This window comes from Drosophila suzukii, chromosome X (assembly GCF_043229965.1).
Source record: "Drosophila suzukii chromosome X, CBGP_Dsuzu_IsoJpt1.0, whole genome shotgun sequence".
Lineage (NCBI taxonomy): Eukaryota > Metazoa > Arthropoda > Insecta > Diptera > Drosophilidae > Drosophila > Drosophila suzukii.
The window spans coordinates 7,667,667-7,695,660 of NC_092084.1; the positions used below are offsets into that span (position 1 = coordinate 7,667,667).

Consider the following 27,994-nt stretch of genomic DNA (forward strand, 5'->3'; position numbering starts at 1 on the left):
TAAAGGAAAAATACATTGATTGTGGTAGCTATTTTCATTCTTCTTACGAGTACACGCATAACATTTAGTTACAAATACATTTACAATTGAAAATTTTCTCTACATATACAAAGTATTTAATTTAAAAATAGGTGAAAAAAAAAAACGAAAAAATTGTTATCCTTAGGTTTGTTAGCTTAGTAAACATAATTTATGCGCCAGCGGCAGCGGAAGCGGCAGCAAAACGAAGACCGAACTCACTTAATACAAATGAATATTCACTTTAAAGTAAAATGGCTATGGTGATCGGGAATTAAATTCTTCAAATAAGCAGCCTTTTCTTTCTTTTTCCCCATTTCCAAATAAGAAGACAATATTTTCAGACGAGACAGCGTTTTGCTAAGTAAAAACCACTGAGGTCGATTCAGTTTCGATTTCATTCAGTTTTCACTCTGCTCCAGAATTCTTCGCTAGTTTAATATTTTTACACTCAATATCAATATCAATAAATTTATTCCTTGCAGAATCGAAAGGAGGAGTCAAAAGCTTTATTTAGAACTATTATTACATGCCCATAAATATTTTTTTCTTTATGTTAGTCGTACATTTAAAAGCAAATTGAATTTAGGTAATCTCCCATGGGTTTTCTTTTTTGTTTTCTTTGTAACTTTAAAAGTTGCTTCGATTAATTGAGTCGCGAAATGATTGATTTGATTTTTGATTGATTTGATCGACACCGCTGTTTTTTGTACTCTGAAATCCGATTTCGGTTTCGAGTTTAATTTTCATTTTCGTTTTCAATAACTTCTAACACACAGGGGTATTTAATATTGGTTGTTTTGAGAGAATTGCATATAACGCGCTTTGTGCTTGGTTGCTTTTGCTTGGTGTTCTGCTCGTGGATTGCATCGATTTAAAGTCCGAGATATCGCTACATATATCATCGAAATCGAATATAGTTTGTCGGTTGGCTTCTACGTTCACCTTCTCACGTAGCTTGTTTCCAAAAATTCGTTGTGTTCTTGTGTAAAAAGAGATCTCAAAACAAAAGCGAAAGTTGCTGATTTCTTGATTGGTTGTCTCTGGTGGATCTTAAGTTTGGTGTTCTAGTGCTGGCAAAAGTCCGGTGAAAACTCTTGGGACCTGTAGATAGGGACTCGATTATTGGTGGGGAGTTTAGCTGCGGCCGGGCCATTGCCCGACCGTCATAGAGCTTAATAGTTAAACTACAGATCGGCTCGTTATTTGTACGCGGCTACGGCTACGTGTGTGTCCGTATCTGAATCGCTATGTCTTATGTAAGTATATGTATTTCTGATCCGGCATCGGCTGGTAACTATAGCTAGATATCTTGTATAATTGTATATATAGACAGAGAATAGCGAACATTATTGCTCAGACCCATTAGAATAGTATTCGGCTGCTCCCGATGATGCTTCTCCAAGATGTGGCAACCGTTTGCACTGTTTAATTAATATTGTATATATATACTGTATATATACTGTAATATATAATATTGGTGTTTTGCTGTTGCTGCTTGAAGACTAATAGTTAACCGGGCGGCGGCCTCGCGGCTTGATCTTCTCGGATATCTGCCACATCTCCTCCTCGCCCATAAAGTCCTTGAAGTTATCAAAGAAGCGTATAATGCGCTCGTTGCGTCGAAATGGATAGGCACTGTAACAGGTTCGGGTTAAGGATATCAGATATCAGTTGCTTGCAACTTAATTCTTGGGTGCTTAAAAAGTAAATAAGTTACCATTTCTTAAAACGTTTCATGTTGTCGATTATGTTGTACTGTTGCCAGCGCTTAGAGAAGTTAATGACGCCCTTGGACAGATAGTCCTGGTTGCCCACATGCACAAACGTCAGATCCTGTAGAATCAGGCCGCTGCAAGAAATCGAGTTAATTAGTTTGGGATCAGAACTTTCAAGGAGATCAGCCTCCTTACATATAGGGTATGCAGGGCGGATTAGTTTCGGCCAGGGCCTGGCGATAGGCCCGAAAACTGGAGCTGGAATCGATGAGGGCGCAGAAGGATCGCACCTCCTCGGTGATGCCCTTTTGCCACTCCAGTCTGAAGGAGGAGAAGTTTAATATTATTAAATATTATTTTTATATTACTATTTTATTAGACCCCACCTCCTTATGGGACCCGAATCCAGGGCCGACAGCAGCGCCAGATACGAGTTGTAGTTGTTCATCTTGCGCAGGTGCTTCATGATCTTGATGAACTTGTTCACATGCTTCTCCCGCTCCTTGGCATCCTGCAGGCGCAGGATCTTGGAGCGCGCCCAGTAGGACATCTTGTTGAAGTGCTCGGTGAACTTGTTGAGGTTGGGCGACTTCTCCTCGCACTGATCTTTGGCAAATAGTAATACTTCTGGTATCTCGATCTTCGTGAACAGCTCGGCATCCAGCAGCGTCATCTGTTCGGCGATCTCCAGCGACTTGAGGTCCAGCAGGCTAGGCTGGTTGCCTGCTCCGCCTCCACCGCCGGCTGCACTGCTCCCACCACTCCCGGCCACTCCCAATCCGGCGGCACCACCAGCTCCGCCCAACTCCGCCCCGATAAAGCCGTACACCTTGGGCTCCTTGTACAGCGTCACCTTCTCCACGAACTTGTTGCGCAGCAACTTCGCCAAGTAGAGCTGGCCAGAGCAAACCAACTGATAGACAAACTCCACCAGTAGGCTTAGCAGCTGGCTGGTAAGATCCGTCGACCTGGATGGTAAGGAGAGGGGTTAACAATTTGATTGGGTATCTGTTGAGTTACTTATTTAACCCTTCGGGGGGACTGGCAACTCACGTTAGATCGTTGACGACTCGGACCAGCAGCGCAAAGGTCTCCTTGGCGGCCTTCTGCTTGTTGTCCTGCACTTGACAGAAGAAGTATGTGTAGCGATGGGTCAGCTTCTCGATCACGTCGATCGGCTGGATGAAGGTGCGGAAGGTGGTGATGAAGGCCTCGCAGAATGCTGCACGAACGGAATGAAAATGGACAGAGACAACAGAGGTGTTGGGTAAATGACCATGCGAATGGGATTTGGTATGTATGTGCTGCTTCTGCTTGCGCTGCGAATGCCTACCATTGTCGGCGACCTTCTGGACACGGCTGGCGTGCACGATGAGGGCGTCGATGTGGCCGCCCTTCACCTCGGGCCCGTCCTCCTCCCTCTTCTTGAGTATCAGGTACCGTGTGATGTTGACCTCCTCCAGCATGTTGATCAGCATCTCCTCTCCCTCCTCCTCCTCCTCCACGCGGACGGCGGCGGCGATCTCTGGCTTGGCAACCTCGTCACCAGCCACTCCTGGCCGAGGCTCCACCGTTTGCTCCTCCTCGAGCACTTGGGGTGTGCTAATTGGCTGACCGGCATTATCCACGCCCTCGCCCACGCCCACGCCCACCTCGCCGGGCAGCTGATGCGAGTGACAGTAGAAGGTCTGGCCATCGTCGACGGCGCTAACATTCTCATTGCTATCGAGCACGGGCGACCGGAGTTCCGGCATCGCATCCTCGCTGGCCAAACCATCATGGAGCTCCTCGCAAACGGTGGCCATCCGACTGTCCGGCCTGCCCGTCGAACCATTCTCGCCCAGCGTCGGCTTCGGACTTGGAGGAGGCGTGGTCACAATGATGGGCTGCAGCGAGGGCGATGATCCCATACTTGTCGCCATGCGCTGCTTGTAGTTCTTTGGCGGCAGGGCGGGCGGTGCCTCCAGCTCCGGCGACAGTTCCTTGCTCACGGACATGATGCTAATTCGGGGTTACCAAAAGAAACGCACACATTAGTATTGATTTGCAGAAAGTCCCTGCCAGATACAACTTTACTCACTTCATGGTCTGGCTCTGCGTGAGGTTGCGACTGATGTTGTACGCATGCACTGTGTGGCGGTGCTGCTCAATGGATCGCGTGGACGCCGAGCAGATCTCCATGTAGGCCAGAACTGTGTGCGGTAGGGAGAGGCAGATCATTAGCAATACATCAATCACAACGGGTTGAACAGAAACCAAAACTAAGCCGATCGATCGATGGACTGGATCCTTGGACCCGCACACAGAGGTGGGATATACTTAGACACCGGGGGTCAGGGTCAGTTGTCTGTTTACCAGGTCTACAGGAGTCGCATCACAACGATAAGTAACAGGAACGGGTAACAACACACAGAGCGGGATATATGGAGCGGGTTTTTGGAGGTTTAGATAGGGGGACATGTGGACAAGGGACAGGAGACACAGTGGGTTAGGCGGAGCGAAATGGAAGCCAGAGAACTTTAACTAAATCTAGGGCTAGGGCTTACAAACGGGAACTGCAAACAGGTGGCTGCTCGGGCGCCATGTCAAAACCAAAGCGGCGCAGCAGCAAAATTAACAGCGGAGCGAAAAGCCTATGGCGAACTCGAAATGCTCTCTCCAATATGGGTTGGTTTTAGGATTGAAGGTTTCCTTCATGCTCATAAAAACGCTACTAAACATTAGTAAAAAAGTTAGGAACTTCTAGAATTTATTAAGTTTAAATGTTATCTTTATTTTGCCAGATTTTTTGTGAGTGATAATACAGAACCCTTGGAAAATATTTCTTTGTATTCTGTGGTTATCTCTTATCTTTAATATTCAAGATTTACAGATCAGATTTACAGACCAAAATGAATTTAGATTTGGTAATATCTCTATTTTTTCAGTGGTTTTTGCGAGCAATAATACCGAACCCTTGGAAAATATTCCTTTAATCGATGTATCTCTTGCCAAATAGCAAATATATAGTATATTTTTTACGCCCAATGGTGTAAGGAATTTCTTTTAAGTACAACTGCGATAAAGAGCATTGCGAGCCCTCCAAGGGCGTCGAAAAAGTTTGTTTTGTGGGTGACTTTGTTTCGTTTTTGTTTTCGTTTTTATTTTTGGCATTTTGCAGCAAAAGTTGGCTTAGTGTTTTTGTTTCGTGTTGGTCCTCTAGTAACACACACAGACTTACCCGAAAAGGCCACACTTTGAAACACTAGATGTTGGTTGGAACGATAATTTAGATGGGTTAGACTCTTGCGTACAACAATTTGGCAAACTTTCTTGTCGCCAACATTTCTAAGGGGTTTGCGATAATGCGGGTGGTATGTGCTATAAATAAAATGGTCTTAAAAAACAAACAAATCTAAATCTCACAAAACGGACTGCGCTGACTGGCTACCAATAAAAGGTGATGACTGGTTGACTGATTGACTGATTGACTGTTTACTGGGCCGACTGACTGATTGGAGGTCTGATTATTGTAGGCGAGTGTTTCGTCTGATTTTGTCTGGGTTTAGCTTTAGATGGAGTTACCTATGCGATGGATGTGTGATGGATACCGCATAAAAAAAAAAGGACTGCGATAAAAGGAAGCCCTTGAAATGCGCTCAACAAACACCCACTAACTTACCGCTCGGCCTGGCCTGGGCGGTTCCAAAAAGTAAACGAAAAAAAATAGATGAAAATAATATACACAATATAGACAACAGAACATACAGATACACACACGGTACGAGGAGATGCAGAACCAACCAACCAAAATCAAAAGGAAAACGGAAAAAATAAGAAAGAAAAATAGGGAAAATCGATGTAAGTAGAGTGTGCATCGTGGGCAAACCGACTTACTGTGCTTCTTCTTCATGGGCAGCGGCGGGGGCTCCTGGTCCACCAAGTGGCGCTGGTCAAAGGCGCCGCAGCTGCCAGTGCCCTCGATCAAGCTGCGGTGCTTCGAGGGCCAGTGCTGCAGCTGAGCACTGCAGCTGTGCTGATGGCAGATGAGATGGTGGTGCGGCGACAGCTGCCGCATCTCGGGCATCTCCGATTGACTGCTCCGGTGGCTGGCCCAGCCGGAGGAGGAGGACTGCGCCTCGTCCAGCTCATCGCCGGCTCCGGTGGACTCGTGGCGGGTTAGACTGCCCCTCTGAACGCTCTTCGGCGGCAGGGCGGGCGCCAGATCCGCCACCACCGCACTCGTCGTCTGCTGCTGCTGCTCCAGTTCGCTAATGGAGCTGCCATAGCCGGTGGTGGTTGTAGTGCTGCTGCTGCTGTTGGTGGTGCAGCTGGTGGTGGTGCAGCTGCTGCTGCTCGACGAGATTTGCCGCTGGCTGTGCGACACCGACTGGCTAATCTGCTGGTACTCCATGCTGCTCCCCACCGCCGTCGATATCGCAATGTCCGAGTTGCTGCTGGATGACTTTGTGGAGGACTGCACACTCTGGAACTCCCGCATCGAAACGAAACCTGCCGGTGGAAGGTGGATGGAGAACGTTAAAAATAGTCCATAACTCAGCAGACGTTGTGGGCAATGGGAAGCCAAAACCAAAACCAAGCGGAAATTAAACAATATACACAGGGAAAGTGGGAATAGCAGGATAAGCGGGATAAGGAAAAGGTGAGAGGTCAAACTATTTACAGCACCTATCGATGTGTATAGGCAATATATACAGAAAGCCTAAAGGCTAAAGCTTTAAGTGCTCAAACTTATTTTCTAATGGTATAAAGCCTTACAAAATATAATGGCATTTTTACAAAGCGCATAAAATGGGATAGGAGGAATATATCTCGCCAGGTGCAACGGATACAAAAAACATAAAGCAGGATTGTAAGTACGATGATAGATGTTTTGGGTACCCGATTCGTTAGAGTGGCGATTGCTGTTAGTCTCCCCGCCACCAGCCGCTGCAGCAGCTCCGACTTCGGCTGCTCCTCCAGTTCCACCAGCACCAGCATTGGCACTAGCAACTCCTCCACCAACACCAGCACCACCACCGAGTGGCTGGGGTGTCTGTACTTTGTCCTCCATGGCGGCGCCTGCGTAAGCAGTGGATTCTATACGGAATTCGTTGGTTGTGGGGGCCACCACTCGGGTTGGGCATTGTGAGGGGGGCGGCGGCGCAGCGTTGCGACAATACTCACTGTAGCTGACCAGCTTCTCCATGTCCTCGTCTATCATGCCCGGTATCTTTGGAAACTGCCTTAGCTGCTGCTGCTGCTGCTGCGTCTGCTGCTGCTGTTGGTGGTGGTGGTCCTCCTCCTCCCGCGAGTGATTCAACGCCGAGTCGAAGGAACACTGACTATTCTCATCCGGTGATCGTGACCGCACTGATAGGCTGATAGGAAGAGAGAGTAGATGCACCCATCAGTTACTGCCAGAGAATACGCAAACCCAAGGCCCACTTACCGATCCACGCCATAGTTTAGCAACGAGATGTTGGAGCTGCAGTCCAGGTCCGAGTTGATGCTGATATTCGTTGACTGGGCGTAGGGCAGCGGACTGGCCTGATTTGAGGTTGATGTCGACGAGGAGGAGCCCAGTCCTCCAACACCCGGTGGTGCAACCGGCTGGCTGCGTCGCTTGGGGGGAAGAGGTGGCGGATTACTGGCCCGATTGGGTAGCGGTGGCTTTGGCGGCGGACTCGTGTCGCGCAGGATGCTCTCGGTGCTGTGGGAGCCGCGCATTGGGTTCACATTGTGCTGCTCCAGAATGTCGCGCTCCTTGGGCGTGAGTGCTATGTCCGGCAGCGAAGTGCGCTGGCCAATCGACTCGGCGACCGAGACGCGCATAATGCCCGTGCCCGGCACATGACTCATGACTCCCGGCGAGGCGGTGACCTTGCCCATGATCTCGGCCGCAGCTCCGATGCCGCCCAAGCCAGAACCGCTGTAGCGAAATGCGCACTGATCCTGCTCCTTCAGCTTGCCCTGCGCCAGCGTAACGAGATTCTGTGGGAGCGTTAAGATGTGGATTAAAAGGTTGTCTGGAGGGACTGAGAGTGAGACTCACCCGCACGGCATCCTCCAGAAGATCGATGACTTCCCGCACATTCTCGTTGCTCAAGGAGGCGCACTCGCCGCTCTCCTCGGAGAGCATCACCTCGTCGCAGAGCTTGATGAGCTTGCCCAGGCTCTGGTAAACCTGCTGCGTGGCGCCGCTCATGATGGCACTATGTTCGTTCAGGGTGTACGTTTGGATCACTGTGATTGAATAGAAGGATGGGTCAATCAATCAATCAGAGAAAAAAACAATTAATGTCGGAGATACCCACCGGAGTACATGCTGGCTATGGTTTCCAGAATGACCGTGCCGTTTCCCGGCAAAACCTCCAACTTCTTCTTGAGTATAACATCCCGGAAGTGCTTCAGGGCATTCGAGATGTCCTTGACGTGCGTCTCCAGCGTCTGAGTGGAGCGCTGCACCTCCTCGGTGGTGGGCGGCGCCTTTGAGCCGTGCTTGGTGCGCGGACTATGCGGCGAGTGGGAGCGACCCAGGGTGTTGTTGGTGGTTCGCATCAGGGAGATCTTCTCGATGAGATCGTCCTTAAAGGAGCGCGCCCGGCGCGCTAGCTTTGTGCCCTTTAGGCTGTTCTTGTGGCCCGACGATCCGGCGCTGGGTGGTGCCGGTGGCACTCCACTCCCTCCTGCCGCTCCACCCACCCGACTAGATCCACCAGGCGTTCCCTGCTGCTGCTGCTGCTGCTGAAGGTGCCCGTGATGGTGGTGCGTGGGTGGTGGCGGGGTGCAGGCGGCGGAGTAGCCGCCGCTGTTGATGCTGTTGTTGCTGCTGCTGCTGCAGCCGCCACCGCCCACTCCGATACCACTGGAACAGGTGCCAGGCGTGGACGGAGAACTGATGCTGCCGTCTGCAAGGAGTGCGGAAAGAGGGATCTATTAGTCAATATTTATATTTAATAATAACCATTTTTTTAAACATACATGTATATATAGTTTTTCAAAGTAGGATTAAATGGGATATTAGAAAACAGGTACTGAATATGTCAATTGTTATAAGATGTTCATAAGTCAGAAGAAACTATTCATTATATATGCATAATAATAAAAGTTGGGAGAAATATTAGAAAAACTCTTTGTAAGCTTTTCCCAAGTATGGGGATATTATCAAAGAATTCAGCTGAGGATTTAGAATAGGTCGATGATATGATAAGAGGTTCTAAAAATCAATAATACTAGTTTTTAATAAGTTGATGTGGTTTTTAGAAGTCTAGGGTTTTTATAAGATGGGATATCACAGGGATCAGTTGAGAAGGTTAAAAAATAAGTCGATTATAATAAGAGATTGCCTGAGTCATAGGTAACTATTTATCAATTATAGCTTGTAAAGTTATTCAAAAGGAACCTCCTTCATAGCGTAGACAATTTTGAAAAAAGCATTATGGACTCATTCATTTTATATTTCTGCACCATAACTTCCATGACTTGTTTGATGGGCAAAAATAAAATCTTTCCTGTTTGAGCAGCATTCTTGAATGCCAAATCGAAAATCAAAAGTTGCCACATTCATAAACCACAATCTTCTGCAATATAAGGCAAGTATGTATACCAGGTTGCTTTTTTTACTTCTCTTCATTTGGTTAAATAAAATGAATAATTTAAAGTCACTGAATATGTTATACATATAAAGTGGTTTTAATAAGTACATAATAATTTTAGTACATTTTGGTAAAGTAATAATATAAAGTTTATATAATAATTTTAATAAATTTTATAAAACCATTTTAATAAGTCTATGTATAAATGTTTATAAATAAACCCTTTTTTTAGTTAAATTGGAATTGTAGACGTTTTTTTAAACTCAATTTCTCATTATCAAAAGTAAATTTTAAAATTAACCAAGGTAAAGAAACTCTAAAAATAATATCAACTTCAATTGCTTTAGACGTGCAAAAATGGAATTCACCCTTTGTATTTCTCCACAATTAATGAGTGGAATAATTGCAGCTGATGCCATAAAAATTCCCAGCATTCCCACATCGCAATCGTTCATGCGTGCCCAACCATTTGAATTTTGGAACTTTCAAGTGGCATCCACTGATCAGTGATCAGTGATCGGTAAAGGCCAAAAAAACACTGAGGTGCACCACCCACCAAGCGAAAACCCCGGCGAGTAGCTTTCACTTACGGCACACCGCATTCTTGAGCGGCACAGGTGTGTCCATCTCCATATCGAACTCCCTATCCATATCCACATCCACATCCACATCCATCTGCTGTGGAATCGCTGGCGTTGATAGCGCCAATCGTGCCAGCTTTTTGTATTTGCGACGTCTGTGGAATTTGATGCTATGCAACGTGTTGCCGGTACTGATGTTGCCGATGTTGCAGGTGTTGCTGTTGCTACTTGGGCTGTGATTATTATTGTTGTTGTTGTTGTCATCGCGCGGCGACCACGATTGCCGCTGTGTCTTCCAAAGACACCGATGATGATGGTGATGATGATGATGATGGTGTCCATGATTTGGACTTGGATTGAGATTCGGAGGCAATTGCTTGACCGTGTACGAGTAGAAACGCCAGCGATCGGCCAGCGCACAGTCGCTCAAAAAAGATTCATCAAACTGCGGCATATTGCATAATGGCCAGCTAATGCAACAACATCAACATCAACATCAACATAACGCATAACAATTTGTTGTGGTTAAAATGTTTGGCCAAAACGAATGCGCCGATAGCAATAACAACACGACGTGTGGCCGGGCTGATTTCACCAAATACCAAATACCGATAAGCGATAGCAGCAGCAGCAACATCAGTTTTGTATAAGATTGTTGATTTAAGCGATTGCCGATTACAACATCATTTTTGGGGCATGTTTTACACTCACTGTTTCACGTTTCATTCGGTTCGGTTTTTTAAGGAAGTCTCGGCCACTGATAATAACTTTATCCGATAAGCTGTGAGACGACTTTGTATTAAAGCGAACACTGATTAAAATATTTTATAATCAAGCGTTTCTTGCAGAATAATCCAAGAAGACACCCAACCGATAAGCAATTAAAGCGATTACCGATTTATTTGATTAGTTTTAAGATGTATTAAGAACAAATTTCTTGTTTTTTCCTTGTGTAACCTTGTAGTATTTTAAGTCTAATCCTCGATAAGAACCTCTTTCCGGTGTCAACACACGATTTCCGCACTTTTCTAATCAGTTACCATTCACTAACAGCACTTTTGGCCATTTAATATCAACAGGCTGATTGATTCAATCACCGATAACCGATAAGCAAACACTTTGTTGCACTTTCTGTTCAATTTCCTTCACTTTCAAGAGCAATTTGCCGCTCTTTTCTTTGATATTTTCCATCTATCTCGTTGTCACACCGCCCCCGCAGTCGCCAATCTCTCTGGGTTGGCCTCTGGGTGAGATGTTGATTAAATAAATCACAAATAAAAATGATTATATTTAGACGCTGCCGCTGCCGCTGTTGCTGCCTCTGTTGCTGACGGGCGATGCTGATGCTGTTGGTGATGCTGATGGTGAGGCTGATGTTGCTGCTGTCGTCAGCTGTCGCCGTTGTCGTCGTCCGTTCGCGTTGTCGTTGTCGACTGGAAAGCGCACTGAACTATGAAAATCCGCAATCGGGCAAAAGCAAAAGACCTGGCAAAAGCGAGTGTCCGAGTCTTGGAGACCCGCTAACCGGCCAACGGCAATGGCAACACATTAGCAATATAGCAATAGCAATAGCAATATAGCAACAGCAACAGCAACAGCAGCAACATTAGCAGATACAGCAGCAACACGAGAGCCGCCGAGGAAAAAGAGCCCCAAATGGCACTTGCCCACCTAGCTATCGCCCTCTCGCCATCTCTCCTGATCTCTCCTGCTCTCCTGCTCTCTCTCACTCTCCAATATTCAATATCAAACAAAATCCACACACATTCACTTCATTGATAGCCAAAGCATTGTACAAAATTTCCCATTTAAAAAGTTTCAATTCTATAAGTTTTAAGAAATTGATTCGATAATTTGAGGGATTGATTCGATATTTTTAGGGATTGATTCGATACTTTTAGGGATTGATTCGATACTTGTAAAAATTGAATTTTGTTAATTATGATATATTTGATTACGCTTAACGGATCATAAAAAAAATACTTTGCTTTTTTTTTATACATATATATTTATTATAAAATAAATACTCGACTCGATACACTTTATTATATTGGTTCGATAGTTTAAAGGATTGATTCGATATCTCCTACGACTGATTCGATAAATTTAATACAGATTGCCTGTAAGCAATGGTTCAAATTTCTAAGATTAAAAAAATTGAGAATTTTTGTTTTACAGTTTTTGGTAGCTCTAGATTTCTTGCAGTGCAGCCAGTGGTTTGCGGCTCTTTCGCCTGGGAGGCTGCTCTCCATCTGCAGAGCTCTCTGCCAATTATCAATCAGCTGGCACACCTGAGAAAGAGCCCAGTCAGCCGCAGGGCAGAGGGGTGGCGGCGGTAAAGGGGCGGTAATTGGGGGCGGTAAAGGGGGCCAAGAGACGACTCTGGGCGGATTTCTTCAATTTGCAAGTGCCGCTCGTGACTTGCCTTGGAAATGAACTAGCTGCTGCGCAAATGGGCGAAAATCGAAGGCGTCGCCAAAGTAAATACAACAATATACATACTTATATAAAAAACAAAACAAAAAATAAATATCGCAAGCAAAAGCATATAAAAGTTCAAAACGAAAAATCCCCAGTACCTGAAATGTATATGGAAAGCAGAAAAACCCCAAGTGGATCGGTTTAGCGGCTGAAAAGAAAGGTATTCATCGTTGCCGGTCAGTAAGTTAAGGTTTTGGGTGTGTAACCAAAACCTTGGGCTAAGGTTAAGGTCAATCATGAGTCCGGATTCCTCGCCTTAGGCCTTAGGATTAAAATATTACCGTGGGATGTTCTGTTCGTTGGAACGGAAATATTAAGGTTATCAAAATCCTCGAAACGCTTTTGTTCCCAATTTTAATTTCCGACCGGAGTTCTTTGGCAAACGCTCTCTTTTTAGCAAGATAGTAAAGTTATAGTCTAACAAAACATTAGGAGAGCTGACAAGGGAGATCCTTTTATCAAATTATGAAAAAAAAAATAATTTTAAAAAGAATAATCTATAAAAACAACAGTCACAAAAATCGGGAAAACATTATGTTCAAAAAGTCTTACGAAAAAAACCCACATAAACCCATTATCATTTACCGAATACAGTTCCAGTAAATTTGCTTACAAATTTTTAAAAATAATAATAAAACAAGTAGTTCTGAAGAATCGAATCAAAAAGCGGTCCAGTAATTCTGACCCACAAAGCTTATCAAAAAGAATTTCACAAAATTTCTAAGAACTAAAAATTGCACAAACATTTATAATTTTGACCTAATGCCCGAAATGGGCATTACTTATACATACACAGACCCCCACTTCTCTCTTCTGGCATTCCCATTCCTATTAGCACCCACTCCATTACAAGCATTAGAAGTCACGTTCACCCAATTAATTTGGCACACCGCAGAAATGGGAAATGCAAAGAGCAGACGGAGACCCAAAAACCAAACCCGATATCACTGGCAATATCGAGTCGAGAGCCACTTTGCATGATTAGGAAATTGGATCAGGCAACGGACCCAGCGGGTTTGGAGCCACCGAGCGGGTTGGACGGGTTGGAGTCGATCAAGAGGTGATTTCAGTTCTGGTTCTGGCCAAAACGAAAAAAAAACACCAAAAAGAAGGCACACATCAAAAGTATCAAGGCAGTAGATCTTGCCTAACACGATCCGCCAAACTATATGACCCGGAATTATATTTACGCGAATTCTTTAGATCCTGATGATTAATCAATTCGGTCTGCTATGAAATATAAGTCATGTCTATATTCCACTATAAAATGAATCTCGTATTTTTGACCAAAATCTGAGCTATTAGATTTAGTTTTTTGGCTGCAATTACAAAAATAATCGTCAGATCGTCAGATCAGATCTATATTCCACTATAATATGAATCTCGTATTTTTGACCAAAATCTGAGCTATTAGATTTAGTTTTTTGGCTGCAATTACAAAAATAATCGTCAGATCGAAGAATGCCACACCTCGTTGAACTCGTTGTTTAATTTCAAATTCATTGGCATTCAAATCTGGAAATGTTTAACTTTTGACATTTTTCGCAAAAAAAAACACGATGCACCCCTTTAAAAAATGTGAAAATGGGTCAAAAAAAAATTTCAATTAAATGATTGGGATCGTTAGCATTGGTAGCAAGCTGCTCAAAACAGTCGGTCTTTTAGCTGTACGCCTTGATTTGGCCTAACTACGACTGAAAAAACCACTAAAAAATTAGTGTTTTTGACCAAAATCTGAATCCCAAAAATAGCCGAGCTACCCCCTTATATAAAAATGCGAAAATGGGTCAAAAAATAAATGTTCCTTAAAGTGATAGGAATCGATAGCATTTGTAGAAAGCTGCTCAAAACCGTCGGTATTTTAGCTGTACAAATTGATTTGGCCAAACTACGACTAAAAAACCACTAAAAAATGAGTATTTTTGACCAAAATCTGAATCCCAAAAACAACCGATGTACCCCCTTATAAAAAATGAGAAAATGGGTCAAAAAATAAATGTTCCTTAAAGTGATAGGAATCGATAGCATTTGTAGAAAGCTGCTCAAAACCGTCGGTATTTTAGCTGTACAAATTGATTTGGCCAAACTACGACTAAAAAACCACTAAAAAATTAGTATTTTTGACCAAAATCTGAATCCCAAAAATAACCGAGCTACCCCCTTACAAAAAATGAGAAATTGTGTCAAAAAATAAATTTTCCTTAAAGTGATAGGAGTCGATAGCATTTGTAGAAAGCTGCTCAAAACACTCGGTTTTTTAGCTGTACGCCTTCATTTGGGTAAACTACGACTGAAAAACCACTAAAAAATTAGTATTTTTGACCAAAATCTGAATCCCAAAAATAACCGATGTACCCCCTTATAAAAAATGAGAAAATGGGTCAAAAAATAAATGTTCCTTAAAGTGATAGGAATCGATAGCATTTGTAGAAAGCTGCTCAAAACAGTCGGTCTTTTAGCTGTACGCCTTCATTTGGCTAAACTACGATTGAAAAACTGGATAGAAAAATCGTATTTTTGACTAAAATGTGAATGTCGTATTTATGACCAAAATCGGGATCTAAAAATTTAGTTTTTTGGCTGCTTTAACAAAAGTAATTGTCAGATCGAAGAATGCTATACCTCGTTAAACTCGTTGCTTAATTTCCAATCTAATGGCATTCAAATCTGGAAATGTTTAGCTTTTGACATTTTTCGCAAAAAAACACGATGCACACCCTATGAAAAATCCAAAAATGGGCCTACAAATAAATTTTCCTTTAAATGATTGGGATCGTTAGCATAGCTAGCAAGCTGCTAAAAATTATATATATTATTCAAGATATAGGTGATGACAATTAGCGAAGCTTCACTGCAGCTGAAAAGAGCCACAAACTGGGCTAGGCAGATTTAAAGCAACTGTCAAATAAAGTGATAAAGGGGTGGGATCGGATCGGATCGGGCCGAAGAGGAGGAGTTGACACCGAAATTGGTAATTGGCACACCCGATGAAGACGATGATAATGAAGACCGTTCATAAAATCATCGGAGGCATCATCATAATGCCGTTGGCTCGTGTATGCAAAGTCCTCGGGGCCTGCAAACTTGACCAATATTTGCGAATGTCGCCCCTCTATTGCTCCCCACATTTTCCGACCAGTTTCAATGTTGCTGTGTTTTGTTATTATGCACTGAAAACAAATATTTATACATTTCAATGTCACATTCAAAGATCAAGCCGGAAAGATTTCCAAATAAGTGCGAACATAAAAGAATCGAAGGCATTATAATAACAAGTTCTGAGATCTTAGATTATAAACTAGATTTGTTATCCCTTTTGGGTATAGAAAAATAAGAGTTTGCAACTTTTTTAATATATAGAAAAACAATTTATTTTGATAGCGAAAAAGATGATACCTGTTTATGGGCCAGATAACTCGTATTTATCCCCGTGTATCTTTAACCAGTTTGAAGATAGAGAGACTGAGAGTTGGCCTATTAGCGAGAGCAGCCGCGAAATCGCGAAATGTAAAACGAAAATAAAACCAAAACCGCACAAAATGTGAAATGACGACTGAATGAGCACACAAACCCAACAAATAAATAAAACAAGAGCCGAGGAATTTCTGTATGCCTTTTTGGAATGCTATGCTTTCTAACTGCCGCGATCGCGATAGTTCCTGAACATATAAACACATAACATATGTGTTCATATATAATGTACGACTATATGTACGCACATGGGTGCGCAACGAAATAATTTCAAAAAAAAAACCGAAAAAAAAAATCTGCTCTACATTGAGCAGAGCAATCAAACTCAACTAAATGACATAATCTGTTGGAAAACAAAGCAGAAAACAACAGAAGCGACAAATTTCCATGCAAATTGGCCATTAAAAGCAACAAAAACACAATCTCAAGTCGAGTAGTAAAATAAACTAAATGTGCAGAGGAGTAAGTAGTTAGTTACATATTAATTAGGAGCAGCAATTTGAGCAGCCATTAAAGCAATGTTTCAATGAACCCCGGCACTCGTTTGACCTAAACACTTGTGGTCACAACAATAGGGATGATCTACATCCTCTACATATATTTATTTTATAGATTATCCATTGGCTCAACTATTTTCGCTTCTGCTTTATTTATTTGTTTTAATTTTAAAAAACAGTAACTTCTGTCTTGACCGCTGCTGTAGAAAATAGCAAATCCCTGCTAATGCCATGTTAACTTTTAGCTGTTAACATTGCCGGTCACATGCTAATTTATACAAAGAGAAGCAGCGAAGTGACCAAATTTGGTGATCAAATCGGCTGTATTTCACACCACAAGAGCTTTTGTTTGTGACACACCAATGTGGTATTTAAAAATTGAACAACATTATATCTTTAAGATCGGTTTTTAAGCCACAGTTTCATTTGCCAAGAATCATTACGCATTTTGCCGCAGTGTAGCTGACAATCAGGTGTGTCTGTAAAGGGCTCATGTGGAATCCATTTCATTTGACAGTCTCTGATTTATGCATGAGCATGGGTCATCAAGTGATCACGACAGGTTTTCATGCCGGTAGAATGCATCGCATAGTAAGCAAACATACTCCTACACGCGTGGGCAACATGTGGTGCACTGTGAGAAATATTGTAGCACCTTTTGGCCGAATCCAATCGGAAGCTTTGAAGATTTTTGTGTGACACATGCAATGATATTCCTACATATGTACAATACAATTGCAGAGTTAAGTTAAATGTTTTTTATAAAAATATCTAAGGAGCTTTGTATTTCCAAACAATATATCTTTTAGTCCTTAAAGAACTATTCTATTTAAGCAGGTATTTAAATATATCAGATCTGTTAACCAAACCTAGTGATCTAAATATTATTTCTCCCAGTGCGGTCCTACATGCTGTGTGTGAGACTAAAACTGTTGGGAACTTCAGTGCCTTTTACCTTTCACCATTTACCTTTAACCTTACCCCTTCCCCTTCCCCCCCCCCTCCCCCTCTGACGATGACGTCACTCCCAGGTGCTGTCATCGAGCAAGCATGTGCATTTGTTTTCATTTTGTACGGTGTTGTAGTAGTTTCTGTAGACGAGAGAACTCAATTGGCACCCGCCGCGTATGAGTATTATTCTTCCCATCGACAATATGCCATTGAATTGTTGAATTACACATCATCGGGTTTATAATTCGACTCTGCCTTCTCGTTTTTTTCTCTTCTACAATTCGATTACTCACTCAAGAATTGTCGCTTCGCCCTTTTTTGGTGTATTGTGTGTGTTCTTGTTGCTAATTTTCCAGTCGCCGTGTATTATTTAACTTTTCACCTCGCGCAAACAAACGAAAAAACAAAAGAGCTACACACCTAAATATATGGGCACTTGAGTTCCGATACTTTTCTTATATATATTATATATAAATTTTTGATTTTTTTTGGTTCTTTGCCGATGGAGTCCGTCGTAAATCGGTCCGTTCGTCCGTTCCCGGCAACGGTTAGATAACTTTTGAGCAGCCCGTCGTCATAATTAATAATGCGCTGCAAACAAACCAGAAAGCAGCGACAACAACTAAGGAATGGCACAAAAAAAAAACAACAAGAAAAAACGGAAAGAAAACTCTCAACGCAGGGTAAACGAAAACGAAACTACAAATTTTTTTTTGGCGCACTGAGAACAAAAGCTCTGCTCAAATCAAGTTTCAATTGTGTACTAAAACATATTTGCATATGCTTCTTTTGCATCCTAGTTTTTGAAACCATTACTCACATACCGATAAGCTATACTCAACATATGACGAATAAACTTATTACACATAATCGGTCCACTTTATATGTATGTTCAAAATTATTTCCAAACTTATAATGACCTCGCCTTGTTCCTGATTCATTCTTGGAAACGCAACCTCATAAGCAATGTACAATGTTCTAAAAATATAAATTCCGTTCTTGCATTTAATATAACAACCTTATAGGGAAATACTAGACGTAATAATACACTTACACTTTCCTCGAATTTTTAAACGTTCTTAAAAATAAGAACCCAAAGTTTTTCAATTTCAAGAACAAATCAAGGAATGTGAAAGATAAGATTTTTTCTCGCCATGTAGAAGAGTGCGTGACCTCTTTTACTTATTGTTTCCCCGATTACAGAATATACAAAATGATTTTCTGTTGATGTAAGAACAAGAATACCTAGCCGATACTTTAAACTTTCGATACGCGTTTGTTTACATCTTGAAACGACTTCTTTTTCTCTGTGTAGAAGGGGTGTATGGGGTTTTTTCTTCTTCTTTTTTAAATGCCCACTCCATAGGCAGAGAAACGAGCGACAGCGAACGAGGCTGAGAAGCCTATGGAGAATTGGGAGCGATGACGGTGACACGGTATGATGGTGACCACAACGATGACGATGTCGCCTGGTGTAACTGCTGTGCGTGAGTGTTTGTGAGTGGTGTGGGTGCTTGGGTGCTTGGGTGTCACCCCCACACTTTAAAAACTAGATGGGAAAACTAGGGGCCTAACTAGTTACTCCACTGAACCAGGAAATACTGAAAAGGAAACGCAATCAAATTGGAAACTTTCAAAAAGTTATACTATCTATACAGTACACCTATCAACTATAAATGGGGTTTTAAGTATTAAGATTTTAGTATCTGTTTTTAACATAATCAAATTGAAAACTTTCAAAGAGTTATACTATCTATAAAGTACACCTATCAACTATAAATGGGATTTTAAGATTTTAGTATCTGTTTTTAACATAATAACTACTGAGAGCTTCGCTATATAGATATTTATAAAACCTTTATGGGACCAATATAACTATCTATAATCTCAATACCTTGCGATCGTATAACGATAGCACTATAATGATAATTAATCACAAGCTCTTATTTTTTTGTTATCCACCGTAAGTTGTGCAAATTAATCGCCTCAATAAATCTGATTATGAACTAAAGGGAAACGGTTAAAAGTGATTGGGCGGGGTGAATACCCTCCAATTAATTTGGATTTCTCAATTCTCAATGAAAACTCTTTCACTTTCGAATGGAATGGCCCACCACCACCGCCGTCGAATGAAATCCTCAGTTAAATTCAATTCAAGCAGGTGGTTGTGTTGTTATAATACAAAAAAAAGGGGGGCTCTTACAAGCAATTCGAAACAACTGCAACAATGTAACTGTCCAATAGACACGCTTCAGATACTCTTGGCCAGAAAGCAAGACAGAAAGCCAGAAAGGCAGAAAGACCCGATGGAAGAATGAAAGTTTCGCACCCGAGAAGAAAGCCACGTGAGGGGGAAGAAAGATTGGGCAGCCAGGTGAACAATTATGACATAGAGCGTTGAGTTGGCGACGATACACACAGGTATATACCTGTATGAAAACGAAATGAAATCCATAGGAAAGCAAAAGTGCAGAATGGCAATTGTGTAAGTGAAAAGCGCAGAGCAGCGAGCACAAATCACAAAGCACTAAACACAAAACACAAAACAGTTTAAAGAAGCCCACAATCGAGTTGACATAAACAAACACTTGTGGGGTGCTGAGTGGCCCGAGGGAAAGCGGGAAAGCGCCATGTCATACGTGACCATAGATCCAACAATGGCCACCTCAGGTGAGCCCAGCCAAGATTTCACTCGGACGCCACTGAAAACCATCTGCCCACCACTTGTGACCACACACACACAGAGATTAAATCCATTAAATGCCGGCCAAGATATGATGACTTTCCCAACTTTATCTCCTTTGACCCCAAGGGAATGCTTGATTCGAAAGTATTTTTGTATCAGAGCGACCCCACTAATAAAATCATTTAATAGAACGCGTTTCTAATTTCCCCAGGTAGAACTCCTAAACTTATTGAAATTGTATATATAAATCATGTCAGATATAATTTATTTTCTAACTATTTATTAGATATCTAGTCATGATGAACTAAAGGAAAGAAACCCCCCTCGGTTTAACAAGTATATGTTATATGTATAACCAAATTCTGGATCCGCCATTGACTCCAGGATAGGTTTATAGGGGAGTGAGTAATACTAAAGTATTTCTTTGGCGTAGGGTCCCCAAACTTCCGCAAGTGGAACCCCTAATTTATTAAAATATAATATCACAAAATCAAAAAGCTATTTATTAGATCTCTAGTCATGAAATAACTCCAATATAAGTTTATATTAAAGAATTAGGACTGTGGTTCAGCATGGAAAACAAATAATGCTTTAGAAGTACCACCTTTATTTGTCTGATCCAAACAACCGTCCATTAGTTGAATAACTTAACTTCACAGGCTTATTCTATTTATACTTAAACATTGCCACTTGTCATTTTCCCTTTGACTCTGCCGCTATCTCTTTTAATCGCTGCTCATTTCAATTAAATAATTTTCAACTCGAGCGAGTCTAAAGACTATATATGTATATATAATGAAATAAAGGCATCTGTTGGCGGACACTCACTTGGTCAATTAAGAGCTTTCTGTGCCCTTCTCCTTCGGTCGGTCCTATGAACAAAATGGAACTAAACTGAATAGAACTGAGCTGAACTGAGCAGAGCAGAGACGCCCCCATGGGTTTTTCATTCATTTAAGGTCAGGGTCAGGAGGAGGCAATCGAGCCAATTCCCGGTAACCGTTGACCTGCCATCTCGCATCGCATGTCACCTATCAGCCGCAAGCGGACGCATATTATTCCCAGGAATCGGAATCGGAATCGGAATCGGAATCGCAATCGCAATTCTCCTTTGACCAGGACTCTCCATTCTTCCTGCTCCATTCTTGATTCCTGGCATTCACTGTGCTTCCGTTTGGTGTCCCGGCCACAAAGCCATCAATTCCCGACACTTGTGCGCCTTTGTTTGGCCTGAATGTGACAAACAAACGCTCGGAAAAATGTTTATTCCACGGAATCGGTTTTCAACACGGGCATATGTATATATTATCAAATAAAATCTAAAAAGCAGTTGGTATATGCGACTTTTCTGGTTGATATTTTTTATTTATTTATATCCTTGCACATTTTTTTTTCCACATAAAAGCTAGATTTATTTCAATAAAAAGGTAGTTTCCCTGGAATAACATGTGTATTAGATGTTTCCCTGTGCTAATGAGTGACAGAAAAAGTTTTCCCTGTTGGTTATTGATTTATAGTGGGCGTCTCTGATGAACAGAAATAATCTACTGTTTCCTGTGGCATTATAACTATTTATAAATATGTGACAGCCGGCAATCGCACTATATTTCCCGATTGAAAAGTTGCCTACGTCCAATCACAAATCACAGAATTCAGTGGAATGGATTGTATAAAAATCATATTTCAGTAGTATTTATCTGAGATAAATTTAAATTTAATTACTATAAATAATATAGAGTAGATATTGTTTTCAAATTTCGTTTTTCTTAAAGAATAACACATAAATTTTAAAAGATACATTCAAAAAATGTTATCCTTTATAAATTCTAGACTAGGTTAGCTCTTTTTCTCAGAGTGCAGGTGCCTTCATTTATCTAAATTCGTGATGCGTCAACAGGTGACCAGTCAACAGCTTCCCCCTTTCCTTCATTTCTCCCAGTTAGAAAGTGCAGTGAAAGCCAACACGAAATTGTTCAATCAACAACAATTAAACAAAACCCTTTTCATGTATACAAAATTCCCATTTACATTCGCATTTACATATCCATCTCGCCAGTTGGAGAATGTTTTTTCATTCGTTTGCGGCATGCCAAAATGTCGTAGGCAAACACATCGTACCCACATAGATATATCCGAAGTGCTGGCAATCCCAACAATGTGGACATGTGTTGACACAGGCACGGAGACGGCCGATTAGATTAGATACTGTCGAGGTGGGCTAGATATCCAATCGGGTTAGGAACATCCAAGAACCGCAACTACGGTAGTACAATGTATAATATATAGTATCTTTAGAGCCAGGGAGTCGAAATATATCGGTTTTATTGCCCAGCATCCTGTATTAAGGCCATTAATCAATCAAATCACCTATCTAATATAACTAACAACTAGATTTAATCACTTAAAATGCAAACTAGTAAGTTTGTTCATACTTATTTTACTTTATAATATTTATGGGTTTGACCTTTAAGTGTTTGCAAACTTTTACTGAATCACTTCCCTTTCCCAATTAATTTTAGAATAGATTTACAGCTCCAAAAGTAATATATCTCAATAAGTCCATTGCCCAATTCATCGGCAATTGATTCATCTTCCGCTTTGGATTCTGATCAATTTGGCCGATTATGCTCGCCTAATTTGAGGCAATTGCAGCTAGCTGAGAATGATAAAAATGATGATTTGTCCGTCGTGGCCATTATTCTATTATCTCGACGAGCGATCGCATTCCACATCGGCATTCCACAGAGGCTAGCTCTCTCTATATATCTATAGCTATCTCTGTCCCGAGCTCAAGGCCATTTACACATTCAACTGGAACTGAAAACTACTGGCAAACTGGAAACGGAAAACTGAAAATTCAAAACTGGGCACTGGCAATTGTTTTGTTTGTTCAAATTGCACACAAAAATGCACATGGAAAAAGTAACTATAACAAGATTCTTACCATTTTATATGGATCTTGTTATAGTTATTTTTTCGTGACATTGATCTTGAAACTTATCTACATAAGGCCTCTGTTGGGCAGTTCTCGTGATAAGAAACATGATAAATTAGTTTATTAACCCTTGAATTTTCCATCTAAAAATGTATTTATTTATGCACGAAACTCGCCGTAATTAACTATTAAAATCCTACGTTTGACATTAGGTAAGTCTGTGTAGACAAACAATAGTTTAAAAAAAAGCTCTATGATGAAACCCATGCATGTGCAAGTAGAAACATTACCTAACCACTTGAAAAGCCAGATAACAAGCATTCTGCAATATTTGCAAATTGTTAGTTAGTTTTTGTAGTTGTTAATCATAGGGGATTATTTTGAAATATTTAAGCCACTTGATGGTGGAAAAATAAATTTGAAGTAGACAACCGCAAAGTGGATAAATTTCATTAGTCATGGAATATGAGATAACATTGGTTTTTAACAGGACAGGTACTTTAATAACACATATTTTCTATAACTTTTATTTAAAATATACGTACATCTTATAATATATGATATATGATTATAAAATTATCAGTTTAATTATGATATTATGGATCAGTATTATTGATTTTCTCGGAACTATGTTTAGACCTTTTTCTATAACTGATGATCTAGTTTTTTCTCAGTGCCAACACATTCATGATACGTACGCATACTGGTGGCTCCATTGAGGCACTGTTCGGGGGGCGTCAAGGGGGTCGTAGCCCCCGTCCCGATCCCAATCCCCGTTCCATTTCCCAGATCCATCGCATCATCGGCACTGGCAGCGCGATTAAAGGGTCGCGGTTTGCGATTTTTAAAGCGCAGGCGCAGCTCCGTGTTGAGAACGCGCATTTTGTCGACGAAGCGGAAATCGATGGAAATGCCACACACACACCACACTCACACACACACACACCTCCTCCTCTATAAAGAGGCCGGCCTTTTGTTATTGTTTAACTGGGAATGGGGATGGGAACTGGAGCAAACGCATCAACGACTCCAACTCAATTTGTGGCCCGCATCGATCGCTTTTCGATCACTGATCACTGATCATAGACACTTGAAAAAAACTGAATGAATCAATGGTTTCAGGGATCGCCCTTATATGATATCACATACACAACACACATACACACACTGTGTGTATCACGAGCTTTTCATTTATTCAACTTGACTCGATAATATTTGATGTTCCTGTTATGGTTTCTGTTTCCGCAGCCACACACCGTTGTTGTGAAAATTTCGCGTGCGACTGACTGACCGAGCTGAGCCACCCAACTGAATTCAACCCAGCCCATCAAAAGCAAAAGCAAACCCAACAAAACCGCCGAACCACTGAGCGGTAAGCGGTGAGAGGTGAGCGGTACGAGGTGCGCGGTGCGCGGTACTCGGCGAGCGGTAAGCGATGAGCTGCGAGCGCACAACTTTTACAATCTAATCGCGCGGCCACTGGGCAGAGCAGTCGTCGCCAGAGCTGACAGTCTAGCTACTTTCGTAGTCCCACCTGCTCTTAAAGCTCTAAAAATTATAATACTATTAAGTGCTATCATGAAGTAACATGAACAAGGCAGTTCCCCATTGGAATACACCAAATCTATATAAGAATACTTTAAGTGTATACAAGTATACCCATATATTTGGCAGTTTAGCTACTTTCACAGCCCCACCTCATCCTAATACTTAGAAAGTGATAGTAATGATACATGATAACTAAACAGAATACGGGATTTCCCCATTTAAATACAACCTATTAACTTTCCTGGCTCCACCTGCTTTTAAAACTCCATATAAAACTGATAATATTACATGATACCAGATACCATACTACCCCATATTTTGGCAGTTTAGCTATTTCCCCAGCCCTACCAGCATTTTTAATTGCACTTATGACTTAAAATTATAATAATAATATTTAAGTTTATTAGAAATAATATGCCCAAACCCAAAGAAAGAACTTCAATGCCTTTTAGTTATAATGTACATTTTAACCCAAGCTCTAGAAAGGAACCAATAAGTCAAGTCAAGTCAAGTCCTCTAATAAAGCATTACTATCCTATTATAATTTCACGGACATACCATTACAAGTGCCATTATCATTAACAATGGTAGCGTAATCTTTGATCTGGAAGTTGGATCTATATCTTTGATTTAAAAATTTTGTGAAATGTGCTATAGGATTTCTTTTATCAAGTAAATTTAATTCAGCTAAATGTAAGTTTTTTCCTGCTTTTGAGGTATTTTTTCAGTGAACTACAATCAAATCTTAGGCGAATGGACGCGAGTGTGACAGCCAGTGACTGTTATCATCGTTAAGGGGCTCTTATCAGGGTAATGGAAACATTCAAGTCAGCTGGCGACTCTTAGATTTTGCACTCGCTAAAAAAAAGGTAAACACCGAACGTACTGAACACACAAAGAAAGACAGACGTTGTCCAAAAATTTGTTGAATTTTTGAAATGAGAATTAGAGCTCATACATAAAAATTAAACAAAAGTGATGCCAGAACAATAAAATCCACACACGAAATACTTGAATAGTTAGCATTGAGCTTTTCGTTTAATCATTTTCTATATAACATGTAAATGCAATATTTAAATACCCACACATAAAGCTTAAATCATAAGCAAATGTAGAATCAACGGAGTGCCAATTAAAATTGAAAATTCGATAATGAAATATTTGCATCTGTTTAAAGGAACTAAATGATGTTGCCCTTTAAGCTCAACCCCCATTAACATTAAACAAAATACGAACAAAAAGCCCTTCAAGGGCAAGTTCACTAGGCAGAGCAGCCAGCAACAAGTTTGAATGCATTTTCCTCGAAATCGGAGCTCTGCTCATTAATTAAGAGCAAAGAGTTGCCTTCACATTGAACCAGAATCAACAGGATAATGGTGAAGCAAACAAAAGTCCAATTAAGAGTGGAAGCTAGACAGCAGGAATTGCGATTTCCCGGAATTAATTAAAATGGGTAACGGGATCAGGGTCAATATGCACTTGCACCATGCATTATGCAAACATTAATTAGAGTCCGTATTGCTTACATTTTCACTTAGACAGAATCAACAGGATAATGCCAAGGTGGGCGAACGCCCACCGAAAGACCTCGTTTTCCGGGAACCAATTAAAATGTGAAAGTCAATATGCACTTTTCAGCAAATCGCTGTTCGGCTGCCAAATGCTGCCACTTCATTTAAGCGGAATCAACAGGATAATGCAAAATCAAACAAAAGCCCGTTGATGAATTTAATTAAAATGGCGTTTTCCAGGAAATCAGGACAATGTTAATAGAAAGCTGCTTTTTGCAGAATCTATTGGGATTGTTAGGAAGTTGCCCTATTGTTCATTTTCCTGGAAATTAAGGATTTTTTTCTATTTTGGTAGAATAGAATCCAGAAATTGAAAGGAAAGCAATTACGACTCAATATGGATGCAGGTCTCAAAGTGCATGAATACGGTCAGCAGAGAGACTTTTCCAGGGAAATCGGATATTGAACGAGTAGGAAGCAGCCTTTTAATATCTTCTTCCGGGGAAAATCAACCTTTTGTCTATGTGGCATCTCGTTAACCAAAGGCAAGAGGTGAAAAGTGCTTTTAGAGTGCAAAACTAGAGTTCCTGCTGGGACATATGTATGTATGCAGAGTTTTCCAGAATTGCAAATACTGCGTTTCATGTTTAAAGTTGAATGGGAAATACATGCATATGAATGTAAAATTGTGTGCTTACTAAAATACTTGCCTACTTTTTTGCAAACCCCTAAATTGTACAATGACTATCTACAGGATACCAAAATATAAATTTCGAGAAATCAATCATAACTTTGCAAATATAGTAAGGATGCATTTTCGCAGAACTTCTATTTAATTAATTCGAATGCCACAGGACTACACCAAGATAAACAGTGGTCAGATAGTTCCTGGAATTAATTTTAGAAATGCATCCATATGGATGCGGTGAATCCTATAGGTAGTAGTTATACAGATGGAGTCAAGACAATAGGATAAATTCCAATTAAAACACAGCCTTCATCCAGGTTCCGAACCATGTGAAGTTAGGAGGAATTTCAGGGGGGGCATGGGCATGGAGAACGAGAAAATGAAAATAGGAAGAGGAAATGAAAATGGAAAATGTTTAACACTTCTGGAAGAGCAAGAGGAAGAGCCGCAACTGCAACTGCAGCATCTAAAAGTCTAAAAATAGACTTGTTGACAGCTCCCAAAACGAGCAGCAGCAGCAACAACAACAACAACAACAACAACAAAAGGCGTAGGAGGATGGAGGGTGAAGAGGGGGATGGAAGGGGGAGGGTGAAGCAGGAGGAATGTGTGTAAACGAAACGGTAAACTGTGGAAATTGGAAGGCAAAGGCAAAGGCAAAGGAAAAGGAAAAGACAAGGAGTCGCAAAGAGAGAGCGCAAGAGCAGCAAAGTGGGAACATAATACTGACCGATTTTCTGCAGTATATTCATGATGAGCCCGTGTCTTTCAGCCAGGATTCACAGATTTTCCTCATTTTCCGCCATAGCCGAAAGAAAAACACCAAATTCTCTTTCTCTTACACGCACATTTTCAGTTCTCCGCCTGCGTTGGTAGTGGTGTTGCTGGTGTTGCTCACACACACAGTACAGTACACATATAAATATATATGTTTACGATCCGCGTTCTAAGTTCACTGAAATTCGATCGTATTCACACCGCCATTTCGGCCGGTCGACCAAAAAAAAATACAAAAAAATAACAATACAACTTTAAACGCGCAGCACAACAACAAAATGCGTATAGCCACCCTGTGCTGTGTTGTGTTGTGATGTTGTGACTTCTACTGTGATTTTTATTTTTACACACTCGCGCGTACGAATTTAATTTTTATACAAAATGCGACGAACCACAATTTTCGAAATGATTCAAAAGAAGGTCAAAAGTTCGAATGAGTATTAGAGAAACGTAATTTTTCGAATAATTTGTATTTTTATCCGTGGGTAAACGCGCCGCAAGTCTTGTTCTTGTTAATTTGTAAAGAGAGAGATTCTGCTCGCGTTTTTAACACAA

General features: G+C 41.3%; 1 protein-coding gene across 10 annotated transcripts; it reads right to left on the reverse strand.

Moving 5' to 3' along the window:
* Positions 1-27,967, reverse strand: C3G (C3G guanyl-nucleotide exchange factor). Of its 10 annotated transcripts, none has more exons than XM_070997790.1 (15): positions 27,393-27,967; positions 8,033-8,626; positions 7,771-7,961; positions 7,168-7,709; positions 6,903-7,096; positions 6,618-6,797; positions 5,613-6,227; positions 4,957-4,980; positions 3,817-3,928; positions 3,070-3,737; positions 2,790-2,958; positions 2,123-2,704; positions 1,932-2,057; positions 1,739-1,870; positions 1-1,656 (listed from the first exon to the last, which is right to left on the reverse strand). In XM_070997790.1, exons 1-15 carry the CDS (start codon positions 27,412-27,414, stop codon positions 1,524-1,526), a joined length of 4,284 nt encoding a protein of 1,427 aa, XP_070853891.1. In that variant the 5' UTR covers positions 27,415-27,967; the 3' UTR covers positions 1-1,523. The 10 variants fall into 10 exon arrangements, with proteins under 10 accessions (XP_070853891.1, XP_070853890.1, XP_016939183.2 ...); XM_070997789.1 differs by lacking the exon at positions 27,393-27,967 and adding an exon at positions 23,614-24,165; XM_017083694.4 differs by lacking the exon at positions 27,393-27,967 and adding an exon at positions 9,904-11,346.
* Between the last annotated feature and the right edge of the window lie 27 nt (positions 27,968-27,994).

Excerpts from the sequence above, each read along its gene's own strand:
- C3G (XM_017083694.4), bottom strand. The coding sequence starts at position 10,348 with ATGCCGCAGTTTGATGAATCTTTTTTGAGCGACTGTGCGCTGGCCGAT. Across the intron at positions 7,962-8,032 it reads CATAGCCAGCATGTACTCCG|TGATCCAAACGTACACCCTG; the intron begins GTGGGTATCTCC and ends ATTCAATCACAG. Across the intron at positions 3,929-4,956 it reads TCAAAGTGTGGCCTTTTCGG|TTCTGGCCTACATGGAGATC; the intron begins GTAAGTCTGTGT and ends TACCGCACACAG.